Source organism: Aotus nancymaae, unplaced genomic scaffold (genome assembly GCF_030222135.1).
Source record: "Aotus nancymaae isolate 86718 unplaced genomic scaffold, 86718_ANA_hifiasm-v0.15.2.pri h1tg000088l, whole genome shotgun sequence".
Classification (NCBI taxonomy): domain Eukaryota; kingdom Metazoa; phylum Chordata; class Mammalia; order Primates; family Aotidae; genus Aotus; species Aotus nancymaae.
This window is the reverse complement of record NW_026988503.1, coordinates 16,782,534-16,807,760: the sequence shown is the minus strand read 5'-3', so window position 1 is coordinate 16,807,760 and position 25,227 is coordinate 16,782,534. Positions and strand designations below refer to the sequence as shown.

Below are 25,227 nucleotides of genomic sequence, written 5' to 3'. Positions count from 1 at the left end.
GAAGGAAGGAAGGAAGGAAGGAAGGAAGGAAGGAAGGAAGGAAGGAAAGAAGACAAGAAGGAAGGAAGGCAGAAAGGAAAGAGGGAAGACAGGAAGGAAGAAAGGAGAGAACTCCCCTATTTTAAACAAATAAGATTAGGCAAATATTTTCAATTTTGTAACACCATTTGTACACAGACAGAAAGACAGTGTGAACAAGACCCCTCACATGCCCCAGTGTTTTTTACAAAGATATGGTGACGTTGTCCAGTGTTCTTTCCCCTCAGACCAGTGGTCCAAAGTCCTCACAGTTCACAGCCCCAATCCACTCAGCTTCTTTCCTGACCCTTGGCTTTATTGAATTTCCCTATTGTTTTTCTTTAATTTTATTGGTTTGTGCCCTTGGATTTATTTCCTTTCATCTATGTATTTTCACTTCACTTTTCATTTTCTAGCTTTTGAAAATGGAACCGTAGATCATTGACTGTAGACCTCACTTTTTGCCTCATACAAGCATTTAAAGGTTTAAGTTTCCCTGTTAAGTACTGCCCTCTACTGCATCCCACAAATTTTGATATGTTATTTTTTTATTATCATTCGATCTGAAATATTTTCTAATTTCCCTGTTACTCCTTTGATCCGTGGATGATTTAGAATTCTTATTTAATTTCTAAAATTAGGAGTTTTAGATATGTTATTGTTACTGATTCCTAATTTAATTCTGTTATAATCAGAAAAGACACTCTGTATGATCTTAATCCTTTCAAATCTACTGAGGCTCATATTATAGCCCAGCATAATAAAACTACTGTGTACATTTTAAAACCATATATATTTTTCAATTGTTGGGTATAGTGTTCTGTAAGTACCAGTTACGCTATGACGGTTGATAGTGTTGCTCACATAACGTATGTTCTCGCTGATTTCTTTATCTACTTGCTCTATGGATTAGTGAGAGAGTGGCGTCAAAATCTCCAAATATGATTGTGGAATTGTTTGTGTTTACCTTTAATTCTCTCAGTTTTGCTTCATGTACTTGGAGGCTCTGATATTAGATGTATGAACATTTATAATTATTATGATTTCCTGTTGAATTGATTCTTTTATCATTATGAAATATTCCTATTTATCTCCAATTATACTCTTTGTCTTGAAGTCTGTTTTATCTGACATTAATATAGTCTTTCCAGCATTCTTATGCTGCTTGTATGGTACATATTTCTAGGTCTTTGTAGTTAAAGTGTATCTCTTGTATACAATACATAATTGAGTCTTGTTTTTTAAAATCTGTTTTGACATTTTGTTTCCAACATTGTCCAGTACAACTTTCTGTGATAAAATCTTCTATATCTGCAATATCCAATACTATACCACAATCCACATGTGGCTGTTGAGTACTTGAAACGTGTTTAGTGTGACTAAAGAAATGCTGTTTTAGTTACTATATTTACATTTAATTAGCCTAAATTCAAACTGCCACATCTGGCAGTGGCAGGCTACATTTTTTAACATTTGACTTAATTGTTGATATGGTTGGATATAGGTGTGGTACAATAAAAAATATCTATCTATTTGATCTTTTTCTCTGGTTCCTGGCATAGAGGTCCTAAAACTCTTGAAATTTTCTGAGTGATGAGTGTTTTTTCTATGCTAATAAGATGACTGAAGGAGAAGAGGGAGCTTCAGTTTGGGGGCTGGTCATTTAAAAAAAAAATACCTCCTTGGTTAGAAGGCCAAAAATTTCAACCTCAAGGGAGTGGAGAGGGGCTGAAAAGGGAGTTTGATTACTAATACCAATGATTTAATCAATCACGCCTATGTAATGAAACTGATAAAAATCCCTAAACAACAGAGTTCACAGAGCTTCCAGCTGGCGAGCACATCAGTGCACTGGGAGAGTAGTTTTGCATCACCATCACCACCCACCTGCTACACCTTGTCCTAGGCACCTTTTCCATTTGAATGGTCCTGAGCTGTATCCTCTATAATAAATCAGTAATCATCAGGAAAATGCTTTTCTGAGTTCTGTGAGTCATTCCAGAACTCAGAAAAGGGTCTATCAAACCTGAGTAGAGGGTCATGGAAATGCTTTAATTTGTAGTTGACCAGGAAGAAGTGTGGGTATCCTGGAGACTCCATTTACAGCTGGTAACTGAAATCAGGGCAGTCTTGTGGGACTGAGCCCTTTAACTTATGGGATCTGATGCTAATTCTGGATAGATAGTGTCAGAATTGAATTGTGTCTGATTAGCATGGGAGACTTGGAGAATTGGATGGCGTAAGAAAATATCATACAATAGGTCTACTATTTTGATAATTTTCTGTTTTGTGTCCCTCTTGAATAATTGCTAATGATCTATCTCCAGGTTGTCCGACACTTTCCTTTGTTACATAAGCTCTAACTCCACTGTGTACTCCATTTCTCTACTCCATTATTTGCAATCGTATTTTTGTTCTTCAAAGGACTTTCTGAATTCCCATCAATGGATCTGACCACTTCCTTCTTTGCTTCCCCTACTAAATCCTCTGCAGTGATTTCTCCTGGTACCTCTAACTTTATTGTTAGGGGTCTTCTTCCCCATTGTTTATGTCATGTTCGGCTTTGATCTGTCCTCCTAAGGCTGTGATCAATTCTTCTAACATTATAATTGATTCTTTTTCTAGAATCTGTTTTTTAAACTCTCATAAGATTCACTAGAAGAAGACCATTTCCCAGAATAGGACTTTTTCCCTGCATGGACTGGACTGATGTTAATAACTCTATTCTCCAAATTCACCTAACTGAAAAGTTATTAAAGTACCCCCTCTCAGAAAAAGCCCCAACAACAGCACATCCTTTGTTAAGACAGTGCCTTGTTGCTGTTAGATTGAATTCAAAACCAAGTCAATGGAAATAATTTAATCAACGAAAGGGATTCTGAATTCCAGCAAAGAAGAGTTTGAAGAATTCCCTCAGAAGTGGTGAAATTAGCAGCAAAATATTTAGAATTCACTAAAAAGACAAAAGAACCTGTTGATATTCACTGCACTTATTCCTAGGACAAATTTCCTAGCCCATCTTAGCATATGGCAGGGTGTAATAGAAAAAACAAAGGCTCTGGAATAAAGCAAACCTGATTTTGAATCATAGGTCCTCTGTTTCCTAGTGGTGCAGCCTCAAAGATGTTCCTTAATCTCTTGCCTCTGCTTTATCTATTAAATGTGAATAATGGGACTTAAAATGTGCCATTGTTATAAGTATTTTAAAAGTATGTATATAAAGCACCCAGCAAGTTGTCTGCATTGAATGAATGGAAATAATAAGTATTTTTATTTCTGTAATCACCATTATTATTATTCATAGTACACCTCTAGCTAAGTGATAAATTCATTGGAAACAATTTAGGGTATGTTAAGGCTGATTTTGGAGATATCCCTGGCAATATATTCTGTTTTACCCTAATTCAAGTCTCCAAAGTTTGATTCATTCCAGCTATTCCTAAGGAATAAACAACCCTATGAGAAGGGAATTTCAGACCAAAAAAAATAAAAATAAATAAAAATAAAATCTGCAGGACCACATCTTAACAACAGAAATTTGCTGGGCACTGGTGCTAATTGATTTTTATGCATTATCTAACTTAATCTTTGTAACAAGCATTTAAGATAGGGACTATTGCAAATGAAGAAAACAAAGCCTTTCAGAGGTTAAAGGACTTGCTCAAACTCATACAGTAAAATGTAAAGCTGGGATTCAAAATCCCATCTCCGAAATCCTTGCCCATTAATTTCCACTCAGTCCTGTTCTCCAGATGATCCAAACCCTTTGTGTTCCAGTCCTCCTGGCTGCTCACCTGCCCAATTTAATGTTTCCACCTGCTTAACCACAAAGTCAACATGAACCAGAAAATAAAGTGCCATGACATCAGGAAATGGTAACCTTTAAAGGTATGAAACCTACAAATGAAAATGTCTAATAAAGCAGGGGACAACCAATATTTGTGGGCATTTGCAATTCTGAATAGGATTCACTTTTCTTCCTAACACTCTGCTGTTTTTCACTAATACTCACAAGAGTTCGCCTGTTGGCATTTCCCCTGCTCCCACCCACGTTTACCAATGGAGAGAGCAGAGCCGGCTTCTACACAGACCTCGCCCACACAACAGAGTCAGTCATCCTCAGAGCCATCAAAGGGACAGGTTCTCTGCTTTGTCATCAGAATTCTTTCCATTTTGTTGCTCCATGTTAATGAGTGAGAAACTTCAGGACTACAGGGAACATCAGCAGATATTGAGATCCATTGCAGAGACCATATTTTTAAATGCATTTGAGGACAAGCAGCCAACGTTCTAATCTGAGGATTTGTAAACTGACTGGAAACATTCTCTTTCCCCCAAAATGACTAAAATTTTTTTGAGAATGGTTCTGTGGTCCTGATTAAAAATAAATAAAAATGTCACTCTATCACTCCTAAAAGGCATGCTGTAGCAGAGCTATGATCGAGGCAAAAAGGTTTCTAATTGGGCTTCTGTTTTAAGAAAGGCATGCTGATTTAATTCCTAAATTTTTGGAGTGTGTGTGTGTCTAAGTGACATGTAATGGAGTTTTAAGATTTAATAAACTTCCTGGGAAATTATTATGATGATAATCATTTGCAGTTAGTCAGAGCTGTTCAGACAGTCACTAAGTCCAATAGAATTCCTTCACCTCTTGATATGAATCAGGTTGCCCCTAAATTCCCACTTAGCACAGAAAAGCAATATATGTATGTATGCATATGTGTGTGTTTGTATATGTATGCATATATGTTTGAGTTTGTGTATGTGTGTATGTGTTTGTGTGTGTTCACGTGTACACACTCCTGCAAGTATCTGAAGGAGAAAGGGAATTCACATTTTTTTAGACCTAGGGTTTAAGTAATTTTTGTTTCTCTTTTTTCTTTTCTTTTTTTTTTTTTTAAGACTGAGTCTCGCTCTTGCCACCCAGGCTGGAGTGCAATGGTGTGATTTCTGCTCACTGCAACCTCCGCCTCCTGCTTTTTCTAGTGGCTCACCTAACACAAACTGAAAAGTATGACACAAGAAAGCCAGTAGAAAAATTTACAGAATGTTCCAGAAACTAAAATGTACAGGTTCAGAGCTCAATTTTTTTTTTTTTTTTTTTTTTGGTTTCCGAAATTTAAAAAATCCTGTAAAAGTTATTTATAGCTTACTATATAAAGAAGAAAGGAACTAATCTACCTAAGGTACTCTCCTTGAAAAATAAAGACTGGCATGGATGTTGAGTAAGGTATAAATCAATAGAATGCAAACATTTTATATCTTTTTAAGCTGGGCAGAACTGGTACTGTCTTGATTAAGAAAGACAAGAGGACATTTGCCCTCACCCTACAAAAAAAAAAAAAAAAAATCAAAGTTGTATATTTTGTACATGCCTGACGAAAGGGGCAAATGAGGTTGGAAATGTAAGTTCTAGTTGCCTAGCTGGACATTATGGGTCTCTAGTGTGGGTTAAGCCAAGTCAGAAAGAGTACATCTGACCAGGGTGTGTCTTCTAATTTATCCAGCCAGATGGAGCACTTTTTTAAAGTCCTGTAGAGGCTGGCTGTGGCCTGATAAAAATATCACATTCTTCATGACATGCATTTTCCTTGTTTAAATGTAAAATGTCTTATGCTTAATCTCTTACATGTTTCATTCATTCAGCAATTATTTATAGAGTCCTTTGGCTATGCCAAACACTGATACAATCAGAAACAAAACATAGCACCTGACCACAAAGAGATTTTGGTCGAAGAACCAGGGAGCCTGTAACCAGATGCAATTACCTTTAGCCCTTTGTGGGGCTCTGTTCCTAAAACTGCTGGGTCTATCAAAACTAAAGCTGGCAAAATTAAGATCTGGTAGAAAATAAGGGATCTGGAGAGATCTCGCTTCCACAACAGACCAGATTCTCCCGTGTTAAAAACCTGCACCAACAGTAAACATTTCTCTTGATGAATTTTATTTAATGATTTAGAAAACATTGTTGCATCCCTGGGATCTGGGAAATAATAGAATTTCCTACCAATTTCACAATTTGTGGACTCTATAATTAGTTTCCCTAGGTCTAATACAAACTCTACCTTTTATTAATATATGACCTAGGGCAGGTTCTGTGCCTCCGTTTCTCATCTGTTAGCTATGGGTTATCATAATACATTTACCTTATGAAATTCTTATCATGATTAAATGAAATAAATCATTAAAAAGTGATATACATTAACACATATTCTCTACTTTCTGATCCCCCCCTTTTTTTTTTTTAATTGCAAATCTCTTGTTGCTGGTAAGTTTGAATTTAGTGGCTTTGGGTTGTTTGGGGTTTGTCATTGTTTGTTTTTGCACTTAGATTCTCCCTTCATTTATTTTCACATTGTCAAAGTTCTCAAAAAAATTTTCTTTACCTTCTGAGGTAAAGCCTCTCACAGCCTCTCAACTATCCTTAAATTTAGAGCTGATTTTCTGAATCTGAAAAGTACAGAGTAATATTTTACAAATATTGGTTCTGAAGTCAGACAGTGCTTAGTTTAAACTGGCCTCTGCTGTTTTTCAATTCTAATGCCTCTGACATCAGGGTCAGTCTTACAATGTGCATATATAAGGTCATGTTTCCTTCTCTCTCTGTAAAGCTGTTGTTAAACCTATAATGTTTTGGTTGTTGTTTTGAATTTTTGGTGGGTTTTTGCCTTGTTTTGTTTTATTTTGATGATCTTCATATTTAGGAAACAAAGTACTATTTCTGTTTAAATAAACAATTTATTTAAACTCTGTAAGTCACTGTTTCTTCAGTTATAAATCTATGTTACACATAAACTTGTTTCTTAAACTTGATATAAAGAATAAGTAAAATAATGCTTATATAATGCTTAGCATAGTGCCAGGCATGTAGTAAATGATTTATACATGTTAGTCATTAATAATTTGTATCTGCATTTTGCATTTAGATGTTGAAATATAGCAAAGACAACCCTAAGCCAAAAAAAAAAAAAAAAAAAAAAGCTGGAGGCATCATGCTACCTGGCTTCAAACTATTCTACAAGGCTACTGTAATCAAAACAGCATGGTACTGGTACCAAAACAGAGATGTAGACCAATGGAACAGAACAAAGGCCTTGGAATAACGTCACACATCTACAACCATCTGATATTTGACAAACATGATGAAAACAGGCAATGGGGAAAGGATTCCCTATTTAATAAATGGTGTTGGGAAAACTGGCTAGCCATATGCAGAAAGCTGAAACTGGACCCCTTCTTTACACCTTATACAAAAATTAACTCCAGATGGATTAAAGATTTAAACATAAGACAAAACACCATAATAACACTAGAAGAAAACCTAGGCAGTACCATTCTGGACATAAGCATAGGCAAGGACTTGATGACTAAAACACCAAAAGCAATGGCAACAAAAGCCAAAATAGACAAATGGGATCTAATTAAACTTAAGAGCTTCTGCACAGCAAAAGAAACTATCATTAGAGTGAATTGGCAACCAACAGAATAGGAAAAAATGTCGCAATCTACCCATCTGACAAAGGACTAATATCCAGAATCTACAATGAACTTAACAAATTTACAAGAAAAAAAACCAAACAGTCGCAACAAAAAATGAACTAATTTACACTCCCACAGTTTGGGAGTGTAAATTAGTTCAACCATTGCGGAAGACATTGTGGCAATTCCTCAAGGATCTAGAAATGGAAATGACATTTGACCCAGCAATCCCATTACTGGGTATGTACCCAAAGGACTATAAATCATTCTATTATAAAGACACATGCACACATATGTTCATTACATCACTGTTTGTAATAGCAAAGAATTGGAGCCAACCCAAATGTCCATCAATGATAGACTGGATAAAGAAAATGTAACACATATACACAATGGAATACTATACAGCCATAAAAAGGATGAGTTCATGTCCTTTGCAGGGACATGGATGAATCTGGAAACCATCATTCTCAGCAAACTGACACAAGAACAGAAAACCAAACTCCGAATGTTCTCACTCATAAGTGGGTGCTGAACAATGAGAACGCATGGACACAGGGAGGGGAACATCATACATAAGGGCCTGTTGGAGGGTGGAGGGGGCTAGGGGAGGGATAGCAAGGGGTGGGGGTATTGGGGAGGTATAACATTAGGAGAAATACCTAATGTAGATGACGGGGGGATGGATGCAGCAAACCACCATGGCATGTGTATACCTATGTAACAATCCTGCACAAGCTGCACATGTACCCCAGAACTTAAAATATAATTTAAAAAAAAGAAATATAGCTAGGTCCCCTTTCTCTTCAGTAGACCATAAACTGAAACCCATAAGGGTCTATGGTTGGAGGAGTCATTATCACCACCTTTTTTAAAGGGAAATGCATTAGAATATTACAGATCTTAAATGTTGGGTGTTTATATATAAACGGCGGATGGCTATGTATGGTGGCTATTTTGACAGGCTGAGTGTAGAGACCCAAGAAAATTCACAGATTAGCCCACTGCAAATTATCTGTGGAAAGCATCCTTGGGGAAGTCTCTTAGTCTGTTTGTGTTACTATAAAGGAATACAGAAGACTGGGTAATTTGTAAAGAAAATAGGTTTAGTTGGCTCCCAATTCTGCCAGCTAGAAGAGTGGGCATCTGGTGAAAGCCTCAGGCTGTGTCTACTCATGGCAGGTGGTGAAAGGGAGCTGGTGTGGACAGAGATCACATGGTGAAAGGAAAAGCAAGAAACCAAGTGGGGAGGGGCCAGGCTCTTCTCAACAATCAGCTCCCACTGGAACTAACAGAACAAGAACTCACTCATTACCACAAGAATGTCACCAAGTCATTCAAGAGGGATCCAGCCCCATGACCAAAACACATTATGCCCCACTTCCAACATCAGGGATCAAATTTCAACATAAGGTTTGGTAGTACAAACATCCGAGCTAGCAGGAAATGACTTCTAGACTGAAACCTGGAGGATAAGCAGGAGCCAGCCAGGTAAGCAAAGGGGAAGGAAATCTGCAAGCAAGGGAACAAGATGCACCAAGTCCTCAAGGTGAGAAAGAGCTTGGTGTGTTAGAGACACCAATCAATGTTATTAAATTATGATTTACCATATTTACAGAATATTGCATATTTGACCATAAGTAAAGAATGAATGTCTTTCAAGCTTAGGAAAATTGTTTCTAAAACATAGACCTTTAGATTCCTAACCCAGAAATCAAATTAAACTCTTTCTTTTTTGAGATAAGGAAACCAAAGCCCAGAAATGAATGAAAGGGAAGCAGGGAGACAGAGAGAAGGTAGCTAAAATAATGGGCATATATTATGGTCAGGCAAGTGACATCATACACTGTTGAGGCTCAGAAAATGATAACCCAAAATGAAGGCCTCAGAAGCAGCTCGCTCTTATTTTCTCTAACCTTCTGTTTCCGGCCCCTCATTCTTTCCCAAGGCAAGCCACAGAAGCTAGAATCCCTTTTCCCCAAGACAGATCATACAAATCAGAACCTGTTTCCTCTAAACAGTCATGAAACCTAAAAATCTTACTCTAACTTTCCTTCCACCTTTCCGTGTAAAAATTGGTAATCAAAAAATTATCTGACCTACCTTGTTTGATTGTAGGTCATAAAACCTCCATTCCAGAGAGTGTCCTGCCTCATATCCACAAGGAAGGGATGCTGCACAGGGATGCCAAGAAGAATCTGAACAGATTCTAAGTTTCCCTACTCAGTCCATTAGCAGAAGAACATACCCTTTTTGTCCAAAAGTATTGTGATACTCTTAAGTGTATTTTATTGGAGAAATATCTAACCACTGGTATATATAGGCACCAACTAGTCAGAACAGATGCCATGGTCCACCAAAAAGATGCCCCAATACATCAGAACAGATATCCATGTAAATAACCAGTCCAATGCACAATGTAGGGCATAAATATCAGCCCTGCTCACAGGTCCTTGGAGATGAGGAACAGAGACATGGTTCTTGAGGAGCAGAGAAAAATAGATCAAAGGAAAGAGGACCATAGAACTAGGCTACAATGAGAGGACTTGGTTTAGGAACAGGCTAAAGTATAGTTTCTAGAATTTAACCACAAAACTCATATCAGTCTTGTAGCAAGCCACAAGGGTTACTAAGAATATGGAACACGGATCAGCTTGTATATTTGGTGCTGAATAATCTGAGTACTGACTTAGAGGACCTAACAAATGATGGAATTGGCCTAGTGGCTTTCAGAACAAAATAGAACCTCTAGGTGGAGATTCTAGCTGATTTCGTTGTGCAAAAACAAGAAAACCACTTCTGACCTTGAAAACAATATCATGTGTTAGCAGGACCAGCTTCCTTTCTTCTTTCCGTCTGTTTCTTTCTTTTCTGTCTGAATTATCTAGAGTTTCTGTTGCTTGGAACCAGAGAATAACTAATATATCAAATACTTTGCCTTGTTCTTGACACATTCAATTAATCCAATCTAATCTCATTAGCTGTTTGAGCAACCTACTACTTATTCATTAGGTGTTTCTGCAGATGTTCAGGTAATTTTGAGGTATTGTTTTAAAATTATTTAATGCAAGATTAATGGAGAAAACTTAGCAAGATTTGACAATGTAAGTAACAGACTTTCCCCCATGGCTTTATAGTGAAGAGGCTATTGTTGGTTACTGATCACTGCTAAGTTTCAAGGCTCTATCTCCCACACAGCCCCATTTCTTAGTTCATGCTGCTTTTTCTCCCTGAAATGCCCTGTCTAATATCTCCACCAGTAGAAAGCATACTTATCCTTAAAACACTGATTTAAATATCAGCTCTGCAAAGTCTTCCCTATTTTTCAAGACAGAACTAATCACTCCACATCTGTGATTCCTGGCAACACCACTGCTTTTGGAACAATGCCTTGGACTGCAGGTAACTGAGCTTCTCAGAGGATTCATCTTGGGTCGCCCAGAGCTACAGCAAATATTAAAAGTTATATTTTATGACTCATTGGTATAAGGATGAATATATTAATATTATATATTAAAACATTGACTCTGACCTAAGAGTTCACTTTTTCTTCCTATTTCAAAAGAAATTAAAACATTTTTATGGACATTTAAAGGTATAGTGGATCCTTGGCCCTGTGCCTGCTACATCTAGTGGGTAAGTTATCCCTGCCTGCATGTGCCCTGACCTAGACATTGTTCTCATTTATCAGTCCATAGCTTAAAGGGGCTTCTATGCAGGAGGAAAAAATTGGTTCTCATCTGGTAATAAGACAAACTTAGCATAAGGATCAGGTGATTCAGCTTTCAGGGGATGCTCTTAAAGGAGGTTTGAGTTTATCTCCACCAAAGAGCAGGTTGAAGTTTGATCCCCATTGTGGTGATACTGGGAGGTGGGGCCCAGGAGGAGTTGTTTGGGTCAGGGGGGCAGATCCATCATCAATGACTTGGTGTCATTTTCAAGGTACTGGGTGAGTTCTTGCTCAGGCAAGACTGAAATAGTTCTCAGGGAAATGGATTTGTTCTTATGAGAGTGCAGGTTTATTTTGTTTTTTGTTTGTTTGTTTTTAAGTTTTTTGAGACGATGTCTCACTCTGCTGCCAGGCTGGAATGTAGTAGCACCATCTCGGCTCATTGCAACCTCCACCTCTTGGGTTCAAGCAATTCTCCTGCCTCAGCATCCCCTGCCCGCCCTCTGCCCCCGAGTAGCTGGGATTACAGGCACCCACCACCACACCCAGCTAATTTTTTTGTATTTTTAGTAGAAATGGGGTGTCACCATGTTGGCCAGGATAGTTTTGATTTCTTGACCTCATGATCCACCTGCCTTGGCCTCCCAAAGTGCTGGGATTACAGGTGTGAGCCACCGCACCCGGCTGACAGTGCATTTTTGTAAAGCCAAGATGCCTCTCAGATTTTGTTTCTTCACATATGTCGGCTTTCCCTTTGATCTTTTCCACCATGTTATCACGCAGCACAAATGCCCTCACCAGAAGCCAGGACCATGCCCTTGAGCTTCCCAGCCTGCAGAACTGTGAGCTTAATAAACTTCTTTCCCTTATAAATTATCCAATCTCAGGTATTCTGTTATAGCAACACAAAATGGATGCAGACGGAGGCTTATATTTTTTCCTAATTGAATTACTTGAAGTATATAGTGATTCTTTTTGTTAAAAAAAATTCTAAACCCATTGCAAGTTCACTAATTCAAAGTTCAAAAACATTTTCTAGATAAAATTAGGGCTACTATAGTCATTAGCAGTCATTTCTCTTATTTAGGGATGCACCAATTTAGAATAAAATTTTAGTTAATCCAAAATAAAATAACTATCCTTTGCATGATGCTTCACAATTTTCTAAGCACATTCACATATATTATTTATACGATCCACACACCAAATCTGAACTATGGCTGTCATTTATTTTTCATTTGACAGGCAAGAAAAACAAGCTTCAGACAGATTAAGTGACTTACCCAAGGTCACATAACAGGTAATGCAGTCTGGGACTCATGCCCAGTTCTTCTAATTCCAGAACCTCATATTCTTTTCACTATATCATGCTGCCTGTAGAAAAAAAAACATCTATGTAATATGTAAACACATACATAAAAAAGATGAGCTTATAATCTAAGTAGGTTGACGCTCTGTTAGAAAACCTAATGGTATTTTGTGGAGATATATATAATTGTGTTGTGTGGTTAATTTTAAAACATTTTAATAAGAAGATGGTTGACAAAATTTATTTTCAAGGAGAGTCAAAACTACCTAATTATATTTATTTATGCAAACTTCTATGGATCATGAACTTTGGTTGAAGTTATGACACATACATCAGAAATACATAGATAGGTGCATATCTTTTTAATTTCAAGTTCCAAGTCTTGTGCTGTTTAGTTTGCTAGTGTCCCTCTTCTTTCTCCTCCCAGCCTCTTAAGCCCACCCTTTTCAGGTATGCAGCCTAAAGCAAACTTGACTTTGAGAGTGTTTTCTTTCATCAACTCTTTTGCTCCTGAAAGGGGTAATTTCTCCACAAAAGAAACAAATGAAAGGGAGGAAATGGCATTGAACAAATCTGATCATGAAAAAGGCAAAATTCCTTATAGCATGAAAACTAGTATATCACACATTTTTTAAAATGAAAGCTTATTAAAATTAGCCGGCATGGATCTTCACTCTTCACAAGAAAGTTGGGCAAACTAAAGAATGATGCTGCAGAGATTTCAAAAGCACGTGTGACTCAATGCCATACAATACACAAACTGACTATGTCAAGTATAAACGTGATTGTAGTTTTCACTGTTCTAGAAGCTAGTCTGACTGAACAGAAGTTATATTAAGCTAAGTCGGCAAGATCAGTCAATAATTGAATAATTTAATGTACACATTTCACCTCAGTTCAATTTCATTTCAACTACCTACAGAAGGGTTGGTGAATAGTCATAAGATTTTTCTGGAATGTATTTCCAGCTTAAAAATACTTGTGTATTGGCCAGGCATGGTGGCTCATGCCTGTAATCCCAGCACTTTAGGAGGCCGAGGCAGGCGGATCACAAGGTCAAGAGATCGAGACCATCCTGGCCAACATAGTGAAACCCCGACTCTACTAAAAATACTAAAAAATTAGCTGGGCGTGGTGGTGCGCGCCTGTAGTCCCAGCTACTTGGAAGGCTGAGGCAGGAGAATTACTTGAACCCAGGAGGCGGAGGTTGCAGTGAGCCGAGGTCGCGCCATTGCACTCCAGCCTGGCACCTGGTGACAGAGTGAGACTCTGTCTCAAAAAAAAAAAAAAAAAAAAAAGCTTATGTATTATTTTAATTATAAATAAAAATTAAATTAATTTAACTTTACAAATGCCTTGATTTTACATATCTTACATTTTATTAACTTCATTTGTGATATGAATACAAATAATTACACTGTCTATTTTTAAAATACACAACCTAATTTTGTTATGCATTCTATATTCTTCAACTTTTTGGTCTCTGGGTCACAAAATAAAAGGCATATTTCAGGTGCTGCCCCATGAGGTTATCACTGCCACAGATTGGTTTTTATCTACAACGGACATCCTAACCAGAAAGTCCACAGGTCAAGCAAATGTTGCACTACAACCTGGCTCAACACAGCAGTGAGGCACTTAAAGCCATGTTTGCACAGTACGTCTTCCTTGTAGTCAAGCAGTTTGTTGCCCTAGTAGTAAATTTCATCTGACGATCTAAGAACAATATTTGCTCCCCTATATTTTACTTATTGGCACATGGAATGGCCCCAAAATTTAGATAAACATTACAGGAGCTAAGAGGAAACAGTCAATACAGATGGAATGCTTCACAAGGCAGATGGGCTTTTGAGGATACACACACACACACACACACACACACACACACACACACACATATATATATATATATATATATATATATATACACTTTAGGTTCCGGGATACATGTGCAGAATGTGCAGGTTTGTTACATAGGTATACATGTGCCATGGTGGTTTGCTGCACCCATCAACCCATCATCTACATTTGGTATTTCTCCTAATCCTATCCCTCCCCTAGCCCCCCAACCTCCAACAGGCCATAGTGTGTGATGTTTCCCTCCCTGTGTCCATGTGTTCTCATTGTTCAACTTCCACTTGTGAGTGAGAACATGTGGTGCTTCATTTTCTTTTCTTGTGTTAGTTTGCTGAGAATGATGGTTTCCTGCTTCACTGATGTCCCTGAAAAGGACATGAACTCATCCTTTTTTATGGCTGCATAGTATTCTATGGTGTATATGTGCCACATTTTCTTTATCCAGTCTATCATTGATAGGCATTTGGGTTGGTTCCAAGTCTTTGCTATTGTGAATAGTGCTGCAATAAACATACATATGCATGTCTTTATAGTAGAATGATTTATAATCCTTTGGGTATATACCCAGTAATAGGATTGCTGGGTCAAATGGTATTTCTCGTTCTAGATCCTTGAGGAATCACCACATTGTCTTCCACAATGGTTGAACTAATTTACACTCCCACCAACAGTGGAAAGGTGCTCCTATTTCTCCACATCCTCTCCAGCATCTGTTGTTTCCTGACTTTTTAATGATCACCATTCTAACTGGCGTGAGATGGTATCTCATTGTGGTTTTGATTTGCATTTCTCTAATGACCAGTGATGAGCTTTTTTTTTTTTTATATGTTTGTTAGCTACATAAATGTCTTCTTTTGAGAAGTGTCTGTTCATATCCTTTGCCCACTTTTTGATGGGGTTTTTTTTTTCTTGTAAATTTGTTTAAGTTCTTTGTAGATTCTGGATATTAGCCCTTTGTCAGATGAATAGATTGCAAAAATATTCTCCCATTCTGTAGGTTGTCTGTTCACTCTGATGGCAGTTTCTTTTGCTGTGTAGAAGCTCTTAAGTTTAATTAGATCCCATTTGTCAATTTTGGCTTTTGTTGTTACTGCTTTTGGTGTTTTCGTCATGAAGTCTTTGCCCATGCCTATGTCCTGAATGGTATTGCCTAGGTTTTCTTCTAGGGTTTTTATGGTTTTAGGTCTTACATTTAAGTCTTTAATCCATCTGGAGTTAATTTTAGTGTAAGGTGTCAGGAAGGGATCCAGTTTCAATTTTCTGCATATGGCTAGCCAGTTTTCCCAACACCATTTATTTAACAGGGAATCCTTTCCCCGTCGCTTGTTTTTGTCAGGTTTGTCAAAGATCAGATGGTTGTAGATGTATGGCATTATTTCTGAGGCCTCTGTTCTGTTCTATTGGTCTATATATCTGTTTTGGTACCAACATCATGCTGTTTTGGTACCAATATCATGCTGTTTTGGTTACTGTAGCCTTGTATATAGTTTGAAGTCAGGTAGCGTAAGGCCTCTAGCTTTGTTATTTTTGCTTAGGATTGTTTGACTATACTTTTAATAATGATTTATGGAAGATCTATCATGGTTCAGGTGTGTGCTCAGCTCTAGGGAATACCAGGAGGAAGACATAACCCATCCTCAAAGAGCTCAGCAGAATTATCATTATCTTACCTCCCAAATTTAGCACACTCATTGGCACATAATAGGTGCTCAATAAATCTTTGCTGACTCAGTGGAAGGTCTGCTTACTATTGCAAGACAATTGCTACAAACATAGTCATAAACGCACAAAAGCTCCAAGCTGGAGGAGCAGAGTAAATAAAAGGAACAGGCATGAGTGAAATAAGGAGGGATAATAATAGGTGTGGCTGGGATTACACAATATAGAGGAGAAATGTGGTGTGAAAAAAAAAAAGTTCTTTAAATGCAAGATGTAGTCTGGGTGCCGTGGCTCAAGCCTGTAATCCAGGAACTTTGGGAGGCCAATGCGGGTGGACAACCTGAGGTCAGGATTTCAAGACCATCCTTGCCAAAATGGCAAAATCCCGCCTCTACTGAAAATACAAAAATTAGCCAGGTGTGGTGGTGCATGCTTGCCTGTAGTCCCAGCTGCTCGGGAAGCTGAAGCAGGAGAATCGCTTGAACCTGGGAGGTGGAGGTTGCAGTGAGCCAAGATCGTGCCACTGCATTCCAGCCTGGGCGACAGAGTGAAACTCCATCTCAAAAATAAATAAATAAATAAATAAGATGTAAATGAATTTTATAAGAAAGGAAAAAAGAAGCTAATGAAGACACATGAAAACTAAAAATTTTCCAATATTTACTTGGAAATCGAAAGCTTTGACATCACTGATAAATATGAAATATTGTATTAATTTTAAAAAAGATAAATTTTAAACCATATTTTGGAGACTTCAATTATGACTTGCCATGAACAAAATCAGCAATATTTTAAAATTTCCATTTTTTTAACCACTTAAGTTTTTATGCTGAATGATTATAGATTGTTAAGCATTGTTTTCCCACAGTATTCCTTAAATCGTTTTTGAAATTAGTTTTTTAACTTAGGAAAAGAATGTTGTACCATAGATTTGGTGATGGGAATTGTCAAAAATAAACTTAATAAAGAGCACACTTTAAGAAAAACTAGAACTACATAATTTATGACTACCCCAGGAAGTTTTTAATGTTTTTCAATTTTACTTTTAATAAAAGTACACAGAGCAGTAACTAGTAATGATTTGCGTAAGTCTGCTGAGAATACTTTTTGATTCTTCAAAAAGAATCTTTTTGAATTGATAGAACTGGAATCAGAAATACAAGCAAGTCATCAGTTTTGCTTTGCCAGTGAAGTCTGTCAAAGCCCAGAGAGCAACTAGAAATCTGACAAAACAGAGACTGCAAAAATTTAAAATTTCAGATCTCAGTTGCATTTTGGCTATGGGAGTTATTTGAGTTGAAAAGCATGACAAATCTTAAAAGGATAATTTCTTAACAGGACAATCTCATAATATCTATATGAGATAGGCATTGTTAACAAGTATATTAATATATGATTCTAACAAAGATTTCTTCATTCTCATAGCTAAAATGTAGACAACTATGTAAGAGTTATCTGTTCCTAAGACAGCTCTTAACCTTCGTCACTACCAATACAGACTTTTCTATTCTAAAATCCTGACAATGTTTAAAGCTCTCTCAGAGAAGTCCTGACTTCCCAATAAGGACACCAAGGTACTTGCACCTATAGTCTGAGCTCCTGGGGAGGCTAAGGCAGGACAATTTCTTCAGGCCAGGAGTTTGAGATTGTAGTGCACTATTCTCACACCTGTGAATAGCCACAGCACTCCAGCCTGGGCAACATAGAGAGACCCCATCTCTTAAAAGAAAAAGATGTATTTATGCCTATTTTTACACAGCAAAGTAATACAGGCATAATACGTTTTTTGAGAGACATACCATAATAAATGCATTTATGTAATTTTCAACTTTTTTCATTAACAGAAACATTCTGAATTACAAAAGACAAATTTAACTTGCTTATTGATATTGTTTAGAGGTGAATGTTTACATTTGATTTGGTAACATATAATTTGGTCCTCTAATTGCTTAGATGCTTAGACATTAGGTAAGTTTTACAGTGTCTCAAGCAACTTACAGAATAATAAATTAGTTCTAAGATTATTTCAATGAAATATAGATGTGTCAAAACATTTGGATCTAACCTACTTTATTCTTATTAAAGCTTGGAACAAACCAAAATAAATATGCCAGTAGCATAATATTGCTGCCAGATTGTTAAGAAAATCTGGCCAAATTTGATTCTATTCAAGAACAAGTTTTTATTTTCAAAATATATAATGGGAACTATCAAAATGACTAAAACTTTCTATATACACAGGCCTCTTATAGCCTATGAATCCAAGTCTACCCAAGTTTTACTCTATTTAAAATTGATTTGGATTGATCCATTTATTTTGGATATAAAGGGATTAATTCCATTAGAACCAGAAGAGCAGAGCCTACAACAACCCTCCCATCGGAAGCAATGCAACTATTTTCCAAAATACTGGAAAGAGGCTACTAGAAGATGACAATATTCTGAAGATGTAAAGCAAAGATGTTCTGAAGAAGAAAGACAAGATGTTGTGGTCCCAGAAAGTAGTGAAGTTCAAATAATTTAAAAAGTGATGATAGGAATAAATCAAAGGCAGATTTGGCTTAGAGGGGTTGGAGAAGACGACAGACTGATAATTATTAAAACTGTGGCAAGTAATTAGAAAAGGCCCAAATAAAATTCTTTCTGATATTGATACTGAACAGAGCACTTATGCTTTGCCTGAGCGTACTGTGGAAATCAACTGAACTTAGCAGTTGCTTGGGGAAAAATTCTAGGCAGAAGTCAAACAAGTCAGTGTAGTCTTTGTAAATTTTACCCAAAAAAGGAATGTGCTCCTACACAGGTAGCCAACAACTATTCTTATCTCCAGAAGTGTATGCCAATCTTCTCTTTAAGAAGGGGAATCTATTTCCCCTCTTCTCAGCTCTGACCTGGACTTGTGACTTATTTTGACCAAGACGATGTAGCAGAAGTGAGGGACACTGTGCCAGTTCTGAGCTGAGGCTTTAAGAACTCTGGCAGCATCTATTTTCTCTGTCTTTTGGAAACCAGTTGTCATGCTTGAAGGAAGCCAGCTTGGACTGCTCCAGGAAGAGATCTACCTGGAAGAAGACTGAGGTGCTCCAGCCACTCAAACCATGCCAGTTGAGCCACCAGATGTGTAAGGGTAGGGGGGGCCTTTTTCAATCTTCCAGACCCAGCCCAGCCATCAATTAGTTATACTTGTGTTACCCCAGTTGATACGGCATGGAGCAAAAGAGCTGCCAGTCAACTTGTAAAAGAAATAACAAATCATAAGCCACTAATTTTCAAAGTAGTTATACAGCAATCAATACGTAGAATTTATAGCAAATCCAAAGGAAATGTAACAAGAGCAGAGTAATAGATGAATTTTAAATGAAGTATTTTTTTAAAGTAACATGAAGTGACACATGCCACGGTACACAACAGAAGAATGGAAATAGAAAGTTGCAAAGAAAGCCAAGTTATGAGTATAGAAGGCTAATGACTGAATGTCAAGTCATTAAACCAAAAAGTATCTTGAACATAGGAGAAAAATTAATTGTGATAAAAGAAAACTGGTCATTTTCAGGGATAGTAAAAGAGCTTACTGCATTCCTATTCAAATATGATCAGAGCAGCTAAACAAAAGTTAAACAAAAATCTCTTTGGATAAATCAGGCAGCTACCAAAGCAGTCAATACTTCAGGAGCCATGATTCCAGAGAGAAAGGCAGCTTGGTGACATGACCTCAACAATCTGTGGAAGTCTGATGCATTGAATGATTTCCAAGCTACAGCTACGCAGGACTGAGAGACTAAGAACGCAAGAAGGTAATGTCCAAAGGCTGGAATCCTAACAGTGTTCAACAATCTTATTACTGAAAAATTAGAGTTCAGGGCCCTCCCAGGAGGAAAACTACTAATAAATTTCTTATACTTCCAGTCAAGACTTCAGAAGGACTATATCCTAAGAATAAATGTGAACTACAATTAGACTTCATTTTACCAAGTACTGAAAGCATCTCTGAGCCAACTCAACCTCAGGTAGAACTGCGGTGAACTTCTCCTAATCTAATTGCTAATTAGAAAGGGAGGAAAATCCTCCCTGGAAGAAGGGTAACATCTATGAAAGCCTCAATTATTTATATAATTTTTCAAACACAATGTCTGGTACTCAATTTAAAAACTACAAGGTATGCCTTGAAAAGACAAAATATCTGGCATATAATAGAAAAAAAAGACAATGGAAGTAGACCTATAGGTAATCCAGATATTATAGTTATTACTTGTGGTCTTTGTAATTATTATAAATATATCCAAGAAAACAAATGACAAGATGGAAAATTTCACTAGAGAAATAAAATCTATTAAAATTACATTTAAATAAAAAGTCTATTAATAGACACTACAATAACAAAAAAAATAAAACCCAATAGATGAGATTAACTCCAATTTAGACATAGCAGAAGAAAAGCTTAGAAACTAGAAGGAAGTTTCATGGAATATATCCACTAATGCATTTAGAGAAAAAAATGATAAAAGTCACAGTAAAAAGTGTACAGGATAGGATGAAAAGATCTAACATTCTCATATATGGCCTATAAAAAGTTTGAAAACCAAGAATAGAAGGCATCATAGATTATACCTTCCCAAAGATGGTCATATTCTCTTTAGTATGGCACTTCTCCCATTGACAGGTGAAATCTAATTTCTCTCTCCTTGGATTTGAGCTGTTCTTAGTGACTTTCTTAACCAGTAGAAAATGGTAGAAGTGATATTCTAGGACTTCTAATCTTGGTCATAAGAAGTCTGGAAGCTTCCACTCAAGCTTCTTAAAACACTGTCTGCTAGTTTTGAGCTATAATGTAAAAATTCAATTAACCTGAGACCACCCTACCAGAGAAGCCATATGTATCTACCATGGTGAATAGCCCCAGCTGAGCCAGCCTTTTAGTGATCCCCACCAAGAGGACATGTAAGAGAAGCCATCCGTCAGCTGAATACCTCAAAGTGAACTCTCTTCATACCATATGAAACCCCAGAATTTGCCAGGGTTATGCTCATTATTAGCGTAGCTGTTGCTGAAAAGTCAAGGGCATCGTGTATTTAAATGGTATGGGGTGACAAATGTTACCAATCATTTTTAGATTAATGAAAGAGGATCTGTGGTATCACAAACTGCTGAAATTACACAGCATCTCCTATCTATTTAGTTCACTAGAACAAGGGTTGGCAAACATTTTCTGCAAGGTCACAGATAGGATATACTTTAGGCTTTATAGGTCAAGAGGCATATACATACATACATACATACATATATATATAAAAAATAGAGTATAATATTTTGTGATACATGTCTACTAATGAGAAGAATGAAATTCTTTTGGGGGTGATAGCATTTAGTTTAATTGGGGTTCCAAATTAGTGTGCCCCATCATCAAATAAATTGGACATGTTCAGCTGTAAAAACCATTCATGAGCTGTACAAAAATAGTCATCAGACCAGATTTGGCCCACAGGCTGTGGTTTGCTAACCCCTGTACTACAATATAAAAAAGTAAATTGAGTAGCTTTCCTTGAAGCTCCTCTGCAATTAGGTAAACACAGAAGGTTAGTGTTGTTTTTGTTTTATATGCTCTTCTGTTGGCTTTGCACAGAGCAGGGAAGATCCACAAACATTTCTTGGGTGCTTTTATGTGATTACTGGACATATGAGTAATGATGTGGTTTGGCTGTATCCCTACCTAAATCTCATTTTGAATTGTAGATCCCACAATTCTGTGTCGTGGGAGGTAATTGAATCTTGGGGACAGGTCTTCCCCATGCTATTCTTATGATAGTGACTAAGTCTCATGAGATCTGATGGTTTTATGAAGGGGAGTTTATAAGCTCTCTTTTCTTGTCTGCCACCATGTGAGACATGCCTTTCACCTTCCGCCATGATTGTGAGGCCTCCCCAGACACGTGGAACTGTGAGTCCATTAAACCTGTTTATTTTGTACATTGCCCAGTCTCAGGTATGTCTTTATCAGCAGCATGAAAATGGACAAATACAACTAAAGTGATAAGAAACTGCCCTTCAGGTGTCTCTTCCCTTGTTTCTTTATCTCTTGACTTCACTTAAGACCCCCTTTAGAAAGCCTTCCCATCTCTCTGGCACAGAATAATAGAATTGGCTCTATCTGCTAAATATATCTGGGCCTTGAGACTCTGGGTTACTCATCCTGTCTGTGTAAAATCTCCCCTATTTAAGTTTAAGCATCTTCATTATCAAAAACTTTTTTTTCTAACCTCAGTCATTTAAGTTATAATATAAATTTCTTTGAATTTAATTAAAGTATAAGTTGGTTACTGGTCTGCAAGCATCCCTTCTGTACCTTAAGGATAATCCTACACAGTCATTTTCATCCGTTAGACTAAGTGTGTGACAATGTCTCCTTGAATACAGGAAGGGTTTCCTAAGAAACACATTGTTGTGCTAGATCTAAGACAAAACCAATACCATCAATGAAAATAGTTATCATTATTTTCACCTGTGATTTTGCTATGGTGTTTTTGTTAAAACCCAACACACTGTATCTGAAAAACCATGTGATCTGAGGTGAATCAACATTCTTAGAAAAATTCCAGTAACTCCTACTAAAAATTGCACACTATCATTAAATAAGTTCACATGTTACTAACAAAAACACACAGTTTAGACAATTATATTCAATCACTCTACAAAGGAAACAGTACTGTTTTGGAAAAGACAGCATTTTAACTGTCATTACTAGACATCCTCCCATTCTCCCATTTTATTTCTTTGTATGAAAACATTTATTTTGTGAGAACTAAACTATTGTTGAAATTTTCTAGAGGCACAACTTATCTGAATGATAGCTAGTGAGAAATGCATAGGGTACATAATTAGCAGATACTTGCACAAAAAAATGAATAACCTAAAACTGGAATTTCTTCATTATTTTTTCTGTGCCTAGAAAATCAAAGAAGATCATATTCATCTTTTCTTCAGACTCTCTTACATGGTGCTTCATTACTTTTATATTTTCTTATAATGAGTGAGTTATCGTAAATGACCATCTTATCTTGCCCAGTTTTTTGTCCACATATTTCCATCTACACCATTAGAGCACTAAATTATGTTGATTAAATTACCAACTCCAATGAGTTCCCACTAACTTGAGCATTTTCATCTTTGTTTATAAGGACATGAAAGGATTGCTGTGAACGTTGTCTGATTTTCTAACAGAATTACATTTGACCTCGATAATTGAATCTAAACTTTGGGGTGGACTTTCCTCTAGAATATGTTAATTAGTTCCCCAAGGAACTTAGCATATTTTGCTTATCTAACATATCCAATATGTCATTCTCTTTTACCTGGAACAGGTTCTCTTATGGAAACAATAACTTCTTTTTTTGTCTCAACAAAGATGCATTAAGCCTAGGCATAGCAGTTCCTGAAAGTATAGTAAACGTCATTGTGCAAATTTAGTTACTTCAAAAGGCAGAATCATCAGAGGACTCAAAGCTGTTGGCTTTGTCACCTGAGAACAGAATTGAGCAAATGCATCGAAGGATTTCTGTACTTGGTTCTAAGTGCTTTTGGTGAAGATATAAATGTGTTCCATCATTTTACTTACTGTTTCTGTATATCTTCATCAAGATTCCTCCATTTTGTCACTGTGCATTCTGGGAAGGATAGCTCATTCTGGGAGTATCAGTAACCACACACGGTAAGGATTTCATTGTTAATCAACTGATTTGTAAGTGAATTCTACTATTAGCAATATCTAGAGTATCACACTCTTCTCTGAATTTTCCCAAAGCATACCCTTAGTATGTGTTATGGGTTGAACTGTGTTCTTCACAAATTTTTATATTGAAATCTAAACTCGCTTACCTTGGAATTTGATTGTAGTTGGAGATGCGGTCTCCACAGAGGCAATTAAGTTCAAATGAGGTCAGGAGGGTGGGCTATAACCCAATATGGCTGGTATCCTTATAAGAAGAGGAGAATAGGACACAGACACAAAGTAAGATCACGTAAAAACAAAGGAGGAGACACATTATAAGCAAAGGACTTAGAAGCAATCAATTCTGTGAACCCAAAATATTGAGACAGGTATCAATTTAGAAAGTTTATTTTGCCAAAGTTAAGGACACGCATGTGACACAACCTCCGGAGGTCCTGACGATGTGCCAAGGTGGTTACGTACAGCTTGCTTTTACATATTTTAGAGAGACATGAGACATCAATCAATATGCGTAAGATGTATATTGGTCAGTTCCATGAGGTATAACAACTCGAAGCAGGAGCCTCCAGGTCATAGGTAGATCAGAGAGAAAAGACTGCATTCTTTTGAGTCCTTGATCAGCCTTCCACTGAATACACCACTTAGTCTGGCTCAGTGATTCTGCATTTTTACATTAACAATAGGGCAGAGGAAGCAATCAGATGTGCATTTGTTTCAGGTAAGCAGAGGGATAACTTTATGTTCTGCACCTGTGGAGATAAGGGATCCATTTACGTTGCCAGGGTAAAATTCAACAGAACTGTGTTAGGGCAAAGATCTTGAGTCCCACAAGCAATTTCCTTATGGGAAAATTGTGAGGGAAGTATGTAGCTCTTTTATCTTTTTAGCTATCTTATCTAGGAATAAAATGGGAGGCAGGTTTGCCTAATGTAGTTCCCAGCTTAACTTTTCCCTCGGCTTGGTGATTTTGGGGGTCCTAGGATTTATTTTCCTTTCACAATACCTTTATCTTGGACTTCTAGCTTCCAAAATTGTGAGAAAATAAATTTCTGTTGTCTAAGCCCCCCAGTCTGTAATACTTTATTTATGCAGCCCTAGCTAGCTAATACAGTACGCCAACCTGGGCAACAGTTATTTATGCATATATTTTAGCTTCTAGAGGTCAACCTTATGAGATTCTTGGAATTAAAGTCCAGGTCCTAAACATTTCTGTGTCCTCTAGAACATACTCTTTTGTGCATAATAGATGTTTAATAAGTATGAACTGAATAAATTAATTTTAAAATACAGAAATAGTACAAGATTTTTCTACAAGAATATTTTAAAGCAAGCTTTGAAATACATTTCTAAAAAATACATTTAATTTTTAAACACAATATTAAGGAAAAGGATTTGCAAATATTATGATGTGCTACTATGAATAATACCTAACATGGTATTATGATCTTGAAAGGGCTTTAACATATATGGTAATTGGATTAGTTCCCTACTGCTACTATAACAAGTTACCAT

At 36.9% G+C, this 25,227-nt stretch overlaps 1 protein-coding gene across 1 annotated transcript in view; it reads right to left on the bottom strand.

Moving 5' to 3' along the window:
* The window catches only part of SCEL (sciellin), a 204,534-nt gene extending 180,627 nt beyond the window's left edge, over positions 1-23,907 (bottom strand). The window contains exons 1-2 of the mRNA XM_064369135.1: positions 23,862-23,907; positions 12,451-12,541 (exon numbers count right to left, since the gene is read on the bottom strand). Coding sequence (XP_064225205.1) covers positions 12,451-12,488 — 38 coding nt within the window. The 5' untranslated portion in view covers positions 12,489-12,541; positions 23,862-23,907. The remainder of the gene's footprint in view (positions 1-12,450; positions 12,542-23,861) is intronic.
* Positions 23,908-25,227: the final 1,320 nt, after the last annotated feature.